Source organism: Polyodon spathula, chromosome 7, assembly GCF_017654505.1.
Source record: "Polyodon spathula isolate WHYD16114869_AA chromosome 7, ASM1765450v1, whole genome shotgun sequence".
Taxonomy (NCBI): Eukaryota; Metazoa; Chordata; class Actinopteri; order Acipenseriformes; family Polyodontidae; genus Polyodon; species Polyodon spathula.
This window is the reverse complement of record NC_054540.1, coordinates 11,187,464-11,197,945: the sequence shown is the minus strand read 5'-3', so window position 1 is coordinate 11,197,945 and position 10,482 is coordinate 11,187,464. Positions and strand designations below refer to the sequence as shown.

Genomic DNA, 10,482 nt, shown 5'->3' with positions numbered 1-10,482 from the left:
GGTGTCCCATTTTGTGAAATTACAAAATGATGCATACACATTTTTTTAAACTTAGTGTTTTATTCAAAACTTAAATGCTCAAACTTCTAAGGGTAAGATAAGTTACAGTACATGTCAGCACAAACTAAAGAGAAAAAACTGAAATATGTTGATTCCATAAGTATTCAGACCCGTCAAACTCGGTATTTGGTGGAAGCACCTTTGGCAGCAATTACAATTAAAGTCTTTTTGGGTAAGTCTCTACCAACTTTGCACACCGGCTTGGTCATTTTGTGCACCTGAATTAATTTAGGTTTGCCACAGCACAATATTCAGGGTTTGAATACTTAAGCAATCATGACTTTTCCATTTTTATTTTATATTAATTATGTACTTCTTTCTTTTCGTTTTTGCTTTGAATGTGTGGAGTAGGTTGTGTATATAACACATTAATTCCTACTTCAACGTGTCATGACTGCAAGCTTTAAAGCAACAAAATGTGAAAACTATGAGAGGGTCTGAATACTTTTGCAAGGCACTATATATCTCTGATATTCAATGGTTTGGTACTATATGTAATAGATTACTTATAAGTGAAGATGACTATATAACGGGAGTGGCAAATCTACTCCCGTCAAGCCTTGCCACACATGTGGTAAAAGGCATACTGAGCCATTCTGTTCAATTTATTTAACACTTTTTTTTTCACCATCAAGATTGAACACCTCTTTCCAATTTGTCCATATGTAATTAAATAAGTCAAACCATTTTAAATGTGCAGTTCCAATCGTCTGTTCTGAGCATATCTAATAGAAATTTAATAACAGACTTACTAATAGCTTAAAGTATAATTAGCTTTCTTTTTTTTCCAGCATTTGCCAAGAGTACTTTCTAGATGGTGGGATGAAGAGAATGCTTGAGAAGGATGAAAAAAGTGCACGCCTTGCTGTTGCCATGACCACCACAACGCTGCATGTGAATCAGAATAATGCACCACAGACGTAAGTTCAATGTAAATACTGGGAAAAATATCCTGTCTTTGTGTGTGCACACGTGTGTAAAAGATGTATCTGAAAGACTGTAGTACTGTTGCTTTCTTTTTTAAGAAACAGCAAAAAGCATAGTAAACCAACACGGATTTCCAGAGTCACATGTGTCAAATTGAATTTGTGTCTGAAAGCAGAGTCTTTATCACAAATATTGAACACCAGATGGGCTATAATTAAATTGCCCAAGGAAGAAAGACAATTGTAAATTGGTTCTGTAAGCAAAAAAAGCAAAAGAAAAAAAAAAAATCTTCAAAAGAAGCTTTGAATGTGAACGTACAGTGTTTATTGATTAGCCACTTGTGAAAATGGCTGACTCAAAGCCATGCCCAGGAACTGCTGTGGTATTTACCTATATTAATTAAACAAAGTTTTAAATTAATTTAATCAAATTTACTCGTATAAAATGACTGCACTGATTATTTATTGCCGAAGTCTGTTTTTTTTTCAAACTTACTGTTGGGGGGGGGTTGGTTGGTTGGGAGAGTACTGTAACACATGTAACTGATGAATTCACGTGTTTTATTGTGTTAAATCGATTGCGCGAATGTGACTTCCAGTTCTTGACTTCCCTCAAACTTGTTCCAGCATCCAATCAAATATAAGATTAGTGGGATGCTGCTGGGAAGTTCAGCGAAGTACATAATCTGCAAATTGGGTTGTGCTTGGGAACGAAGAACAGCCGTTTGCTGTGTGTGTTTTATCCAGACCACTTCCCACATCCCTGCTGGATAAGCCGAGGCTGCTATGCATTCAATTTGCAGTAGTAAAAAAAAATAAAAATACAGTATGTTTTAAAAGCCAAACCGGTTCGCTCAGCTGCTTGGACGAATTTTAGTTGATCAACTTGGCGTTCCCTAAAAATGTCCCCCTATGTAACTGCATTATTTTAAACTATATTTAAGACTTCAGCTTCAGTTGGAAAATTAAGGGGCTTGATGTTTCGCACATTATAAAAATCTGTCTCGGAAGATGGCTCCTGTATCGATCGGTTTACATGCAGGCTTGGGTAATGGTTCATGACTGTGAAAATCTGTCCTGCGGAGCATGCTGTTCTGATCAATACAGCTTGCTCGCTACTTTTAGTCATTTTTTGAGTTATTGTGCATATTGATTGATTTGCCTTTTAGATTTTAAAACCCTCTGCAGCCGTTGTTGTCTTATAGAATTCCTGGCAGATGATTCTGATTACAGAGACCAATCAGCATTTGCCTTGTGTGACATTTACTATTTTTTAACAATGCATCTATTTATTTTTAAAGTTGAATTCATTTTTATTTCCAAACTCCCTTAACAGTTTAGGTAAATAGTATAACTTGGCTTTTATGTAGCAACAAGAACTGTGTGTGTTAGTGTCCACTTAAAACGTGTCCATTTATCATAGTTGCACTTGAGCCTTTTGCTCAGTTTAATTAAGTTTGTTTTTCAGAAAGAGGAAGCCATTGAAAAAAAGGTCCTTGCAAAACACTCATTTTGTGAGTTTGTTTTTCCTGATTAGGTTGCAGAAATGTCAATGCAGCCTAAATAATTGTTTTGATAACCATGATACTGTGTCTGTCCGTCCCCCCGTGTAGTCTGTTAAGTTAACTTAGGTCAGCTTGTGCTCATTTGTGCATATACCTGGATCATTTTCTTTTTCTGTAGTTTTCATTGTAATAATCCTTAGCCTTGTTTTCCCCAATACCCTGCCTTTGTATTGACTAATATGTTTAGAAAGCCAGAAATAATATCCCTAAGAACCCTTCTGCATTGAGCATGTGTCCTGAATTTCTGTAGTTTAATATGAAGCTGCAGATGAACAAACACTGGCAGATGTGTGTGGGCAGTTCAAAGCAGCATCACCATTACTCATGTTCTGTGGCGGTTTCTGTCGAGAGACATTTGTTTTTCTGAAACTCTGCTTTCCTTTCTGTTTAGTCTTGGAACAAATTGACGTCTCTACCTCCAAAAGCTGTTTAGAAGTTGTTAAAATTACAGTAGCTTTCATTGATGGCAAGGCATTTTCATTCCAGTTGTGCTGCAAAATGTTATTTTCTGACAGCGTTCAGTATGGTACAAAATACCATCCCCTCAGGATGAGACTAGGAGCCACATAAGATAGGCAGGTAGCACTGTTCCAGTGTCCCTGCAGATAACTAATAATGTAATTCATAACTTAATGTTTTTATTTTATTTATTTATTTTTCGTGGAAGCTTTAATAGTTGCAACTGCAAATTTTGGTTCTGCAGAGCTATCAGCTTTCTCAAGTTCCTATTTTTGGGAGTATGTTTATTGATTTACATTTCCCTCCTTAAACTTCAAGTTATTATTTTTACAACTAATGACTACTGACTTGAACAGAAGAGGTTTACTGCCTCATAATTGCTCTTCTTGTCGGCAATTAAGTTCTCCTTTTAAACTCGGCAGTCATGCTGCAGGAAAGACAGACTGAAAGATTGAACTGTGAGAGGCCACTCAGTTTGTACAGCATGCATGAAAAGATGAAGTGGCATCAACGACAGGGAATGCTGTTAAAGTGAAAAATATTAGTGTGACCTATATAAATGTGAAAGACAATAATGTCTCGGTTACATCCTGTATTAATCAGTGAGTGTGTGTGGTCAGACAAGGCAACTTATCCTTCTTTGTTTGTCACTGTTCGAAAGGAAATATTATATTTAGCTGAGCAGTAGTTGTTTGTTAGCTGAAACTAACATTTTTCTGGAAAGTTGTCAGATTTCTGTAGAGCACTCTATCCAGTGTAGCATGAACAAGCCAAGCAGCATGGTACACCAAACGTGGCCACTGCTTAAGAATGGAAAGAAGAGATTTGATATGACATTGCCAGAAATGCAAGAAACACATTTAAGGTGGAACTTGGATACTTATAACTCGTCATTTTATTAGCTGGTTAATATCCTGTCACGTGTTCTGTTTGACAGCCTGTGCTGGCATTGTAGAATACTTACAGGAATCTGGAACAGAGTGGAACGTGTAGCCTATATAATGTCATTAATCCATACTGCACTGGGGATGATATGGCTATGATTTTCCCAAACCAAACTGAAAGCTTGTGTTAACAGCAACGTGCCAGGCAATCGATTGGATAGATTACAAAACTAGGAAAAAACATTGTACCAAAAAATGGAAAGGAAGTCTGAAAGAAAAAAAAACAACAAATTGATCATAACTGACTTTCATCCCTACATTAAACCTTGGTGCACTTTACAAGCACAATACTACTGGAGCATTGAGCTAGCAGTGACGTGCTGCCAGCTCAGGACCAGCATATTTCACATGTATGTGGGAATGGAATCAAACCTATATAGGCGCTATATGTAGGTCAAAGGTGACCTCATCCCACTACCCCGCCCCACCACCTTCTTACCCAACTGTACACAGCATTGTATACAGTTGGGTAAGAATATCTCTTTACCAAACAAAATGTCATTAATACTGGAATATGATGCGTCCTTTAATTCTACTATATGCAGAGAAAACCCATGTATGGAAACCCATGGGTGATGTGGTCATGTTTGTGACCCCAGGACTTGAAAGGAATGGAAAACAAAACAACACAAAAAAATTAATAAAAACAGACCTTTATGTTAAAAAAAAAAACCCTGCGACAACCACATGTATTGTAGTCAACTGGGCAGCCCCCCCATCATACACTGCCACTAATATTCTAGTGATCAATCCAAAATGACTTCCAAATAGAGGAACAGGACGTGTCAATTGTAATTTTCTTGAAATCCATCATCATTTCATTTCATACACAAAACTAAACTGATTTGAGATTTGTAATTCCACCCCATGTGTTGCAGTAACAAAGCTTTTTTTTTTTTTTTTATACTCAAACTTCCTTTGACATTTATATGTTTACATACGAACATCACACTGTCATAACACTATAAAGGTACCAGATGTTAAGTCTAAATTGGGTAGGTTCAATTTTGGCCTCAAGTCTGAATGAATTACAGAACAACGTGAAGTTGTCCTCCAGCCTCGGGTCTTTCAGAGCCTTGCTGTTGTGTGATCCGAGCTCACGCTGCGAATGTTAATGATGTCAGTGGAACGTGTGTGGTGTAGCAGGCACGGATTCAGCTCCTCTTCTCTGGCTCCAGGACACTCTTGCAACCAAGATTGTTACATCCATTGAATTTCTTCAGGTAGTTTTGTATTTTTTTTTAATAAATATATATTCATAGGTACCTCTGGCCTGTGTATTTTGATTTTTTTCTTTTTTTTTTTTTTTTTATAAGCAGCGAGCAGATGCTTGTTAATCTTAGAGCTTAAAATGTCTAAAATCAGAAGGCTACAGTGCCAGACCATTTTTCTTTTTCTTTTTAACCCATATATTTCATTTAAGAATTTCCCTTGACCCTTATTGTCTAGTTCAAACCTGTACTATCGATCAGGACTGACATGATATAATTAAAGAGTTGAATGGACAGGATTTGTCATGGGCTCTAAACCAGAATGCAGTTTGCCCTAAATTTGTGAAATGAAAATCTAACTATTTTTACTTAAATTTCCAAGTTGTTTTGTTGCTTGTAAAAGGAGGAGGTTTAATTTTTATTTAAATGGTGCAAATTCTATTCAGGTGTCGATGCCTTGGTAAACTCAGTTTCTACTCCAAACCAACAAATGGTGCTAGTTGTTCGGCTCTTCAATATAAGCATTTTGAAAGAATAGTTTGACATGTATGTATAAACATACTAATTTATATACCAACCAGTCTGGTGAATTCAGATCTTATTTTAAAGTCAACAGTGAAATCCTCTGAACGCTACCACAATATGCTGCCTATGATGAGGTTTTAATAGCAAACAGTTTCATGGAGCACAGATGTTCCGCTCTGTGACATATGCAGATAGTACGGAATTGTTACTCTTGTCACATGAAAGTTGTTTACAGGTAACGTCAAGGTTTGTATCCACATTTGAAAGAGAAAAAAAAAAAGTTCGTATTCCGAGTTGCTTCCATCAGCTTTGGATTTTTAAATTGTATTTCTTTTCGCTTGTTACAATAACCTACTGTAGTGTTTTTGTTTCATCTAGACAGTTACGTTTGGAGGACAAGAGGTTTCAAGCATCTTTAAATGTCAAAGTGCTAACTGTCTTTTCAGACCTGGTTGCTGTATGTTTTCAGCGCTCATACTAATGATAGCATCTCTTTTTTGTTGATTTAGCCATTGCAGTAGTGAAGAGATGAATAACTGTAGCTGCACATATGGGACCAGCCTTGCAGGAGGTGGCAGCCCGCTGGAGGCTGTTGAACCATCGTGGTAAGGGGGAACTGTAATTGCTTCCAAAGAAATGTGAAATACAGTGCAAATGAAATCTTCCACCTCGTTGTGGATGACCTGTCAAAAGAGCTTTGTCATTTGTCCGTCATCTCAGGATCCATTTGCTTACCTTAATTGTGTTGTCTTCTTGTTCTTAATTTTTGTTTACTTAAATGCAGGTGTTTGTTTTCCTAAAACATAATATATTTAAAAATGTGGTTGCTTCTTGGTGCTTAATTGATTTGTGTTTTGTAGGTCAGGTTTAGTCTTTGGTTTAATCCAACCATGAGACCTAGAGCACAGGAAGTGATTAAGAACCAGGAATACAGTCCTTGCACATTCCACTCTGATGTCATTATCATCCAACCCTACATTTTTTATTCTAGATTGTCGTTTTTCGTTTATTGACTTCTTAAAATAAAGCCATTCCACTGTTTACACCCACAATACAGGGTCGGGCTACATTACACAGAGAGACAGAGAAAAAAACATCTCAGAGCAGTGGTGCTGATCCTTTTTAAGCTTTAAATGTCAGGAACACAATTATCGATTATACAATTATTGATGATTGTTCTGTAGAATAAACAGTGAACACTAAACACATTATCGATAATATTCCAATAATCTATTCCAACCCTAGTCCTGAAGTTGACCTTTCCTACAGCTAGCGTTATTCTTTACTTCTGAGTTGTCTTTTCAAACTGAAATGATCTGGAAGATTCTGAATTTCATTTAACCACATTAATATGTTGTGCATGATTTGGATTGAATTCACAGCAGTTGACACCATAGTCATTTTTTCATCTTGCTGGAAACTTATCTCATTTTGGGGCATTTGAAATAATTTAAAACCCTAGTTTTCCTAAATGAAGTCAGGTAGTTTAGTGCTGTCCCAGTTGCTGCCGTTTTGAAGTAGCCTTAAAGCTTTCTTTTAAAAATTAAAAAAGACTTGGCGAAGAGACTTTTAAATAAGTTTTAAATTTGAATGTGTTTACCAGGAATGTTTATGACATTTGGAGGAAAAGCTTTTGAATATAAATCAGATCATTAATTTAAAATAGGAAACCAGAAAGATTAATTAGGGACTGTCATCTCCGCGCTGCCACTGCCTTTTCGGTTTCTTGAATTTATAAACATATTTCATCTGGGCTGTGTTTTCTACTTTGTTCATGTGTTTAACTTAACCGACAGGGTCCAAAGAGCATGGAACTTGTCATCTTTAAGTGTGATTTCGCCCAGAATCCAGAGTGATTAATCCTTTTTCATGCATGAAATACTAAAAACAGAAAATATAATTGCTTATATAGGGAAAAATGTTATCCTCATATAAGGTCGTCATGTATTTGCGTCTTAGATATGTCCCCATATAAAGACTAGGAGAGGTTTGTTTTAATCCATCCCCATAAGTGAAAGGGTTAAGCAGTAAATGTATTAATCCAATGAACATACAGTACAGCTTAAAGGATATAATAACGACAACCCCAGACTTTTTCCATTTGATCAGCATTTCAGTTCATGGGTTTCCCAATGGAACACTTTTGCCCTTTTCCAGGTTCAGCATGGGAACTTCCAACAGACAAACAGCTCATTTGGTGCCATCTATGGGATTCTTTCCTCCGTGTTGCCCTTATTGAATTGCAACTATAAGTGGCAAGTTATAGGCGTTACATTCACATGATCCATACAGTTGACACAATGACATCCTAAAGTGTCGTGTTTACTTTGTAATCAACCAGTTACTGATTTTGGAGAAGTACACAGGCTTAGAGGGGCACAGCGGCACCTTGTTAATTTTTTTTCGGATGTAAACACACTAAATACACAATACATATGAATTTGTTCTTTGTTTTCCATTTTGTCTTCAATTAAGAATTTGTTTAAAGAAAGCTACTTTTGAAGAATGATGTCCATCTCCGTTCAGTTTTACTCCATGCTTTAACATAATACCATTAGCATTTTAGCACTCTTGTAAGATGCAGGTTTTAAGTGCAATTAAAAGATAAATATGTTCTTAAGTACCCAAGCATCTGCTGTAGATGTTATTGTATGATAAATATAAGGTTTGCATTTGCAGAGTTATTAATGCCTTATCAATAACTATAAAATATGTTATATGTAGTAATAGTAAATATTAATCTCCATAGCCTTGGGCAGTTCATGTAATTAGATGTTTCTTTCAAAATGAAACTGTATATTTTTAATATGTCCCACTCAGAGAATAGACTGGTAATTTTAAACAGTCTGGCATGACTGTACTGTAGAAAGTGATGAAAGTGATGAGCTGTTTTATCTAGATTTCCAGAGTGGTGCACAGCTCTTCATGACTCAGCATCAATTTGCAAAAGGTTAATTTGATTAGGCAGAACAAAAACTTAACTTAACAATTTAAAGTTATGTGTTTTGCGACATTCCGCTCAAGTCAAGACATTTAAAGAGCATCAAGCAGACTTGAATTATCTGACTTGAGTTATCTGCAATGCCATATTTCAAGAAAATAGGAAAGAGATTTTATAATAACATTGTATATATATATATATATATATATATATATATATATATATATATATATATATATATATATATATATATATATATATATAATATATGCATTAGTGGTTGGAAATTCTGGCCTGTGATTTGGTTAAAACCTCATCATAAGAGCAAAAATAGATTGTTATTAACTGTTGCCCTAACATCCTTACAACACTGGGTAATAGTCTCCCTCTGTCATGTGATTGGTTCACACTACTGTCAGTACTGCCCCTTTTAAAAGGTATGCCCTTCTCCCCTGCACTCCTCACAAGAAGAGAAAATGGCTGAATTAAAAAAAAAAAAAAAAGAATGCTGAATAGTGATTCTGTGACAAAAAGAAAATGAATAACAAAACATAGTACAAATTAAATGTGCGCCAAACACCAAAATGGTGATTAAAACATCACTGGTACTGTGTTTTCTGACTTTCTGAAATTCAACTTGACGATGTAAACAAATATGACAGCCAGGATATAAACTGTATTATGCAGCAGTCAGCAAGCCAGACGGAGAGCTGGACACCAAACAAAATTTGATAACTATTTGTTATGAACTTCAAAAACACTTTCTGTTATTTATTTATTTATGCCATATTAGCTATATTTAAACAAAATATACATACACCAACCTTAATAAATATCCAACCTTGCCTCACTTATTTTCTTGACTGATTCATATATTAAATATGTACCGCAGACTCAGCCATGGTAGAATATTAAATGTCCCTATTGTTACCTCCAGCCTGCGGCTTTGGGCATTATAGCTGTCGGTAACAATAGTCTTCCCCTGGGTCAATAATTTTCCACTTTAGCCGTCCTCACCAGTCCATATTTACTGTATATGTAGTATCTCTATTGTCTCTTGTGTATAATGTCTTTCGGGGGGGGGGGGGTGAGGATCCACAATTTATGAGGGCAGGTTATGTATGCAAGATAAGACAATGCTTATATGTACGACTAGTTCACTATATATGCATTTTTAATAATCGTACTATTAAAACTGCAATGCTGTAGTATAGTAATGCAAATGCATGTACTGTACATTTGTCTGTCATTTACTCAGTCACTGGTTTTGTTTACACTAGGATATGAAATCCAAACTAGCTGCATTGTCACAGAAAACTGTATAAATGCAAGCATAATAAATTGCAATAAAATAGATGGTTTGGGGTGTTTGTTCAATATCAGTGGTTTATTGGCAGAGGGCTGAATTTTGCTACTGGCACAAAACAAGCCATGGAGTACACATTGATGCAATACCAATATCCATAGGGGGGCTCTGTTGAAGCCCATAGGTGCGTATCACACTGTTAAATACGCAGCAATGCAAGTGTGTTTTAAACATCAGCTGATGTGTTCAGCATCACTCGGTTAGTTTAACTATTTAACTACTAAATACAGAATGGCAGTGCAATTCCGCTCCTTAGTTCTTCGAGGTCTTAATGCAACTTGTATTAATGGTCACCTAACAAAGTAGTTCCTTGCATTTAACAACCAGTGCATTCCATTTGTTTTTTCAAGTGAATGACAGAGGTACATTGAATAAATGCTGTATTGGTTCTTACTAATAGTGTGTCAGTAGTGATTTTGTGATATTAAACTCAATGAGTAAATAAACTTGCTGTATCTGAAATGTAGAAAATCACTGAATGTGAC

General features: G+C 35.9%; 1 protein-coding gene across 2 annotated transcripts in view; it reads left to right on the top strand.

Moving 5' to 3' along the window:
* The window catches only part of LOC121318148 (S-adenosylmethionine sensor upstream of mTORC1-like), a 58,518-nt gene that overhangs the window by 26,536 nt on the left and 21,500 nt on the right, over nucleotides 1-10,482 (top strand). Inside the window, exons 3-4 of one of the 2 annotated variants that reach the window (XM_041254515.1) lie at nucleotides 852-980; nucleotides 6,200-6,295. In XM_041254515.1, the coding sequence (XP_041110449.1) occupies nucleotides 852-980; nucleotides 6,200-6,295 (225 nt within the window). The remainder of the gene's footprint in view (nucleotides 1-851; nucleotides 981-6,199; nucleotides 6,296-10,482) is intronic. The other variant, XM_041254516.1, reaches the window with a different exon arrangement.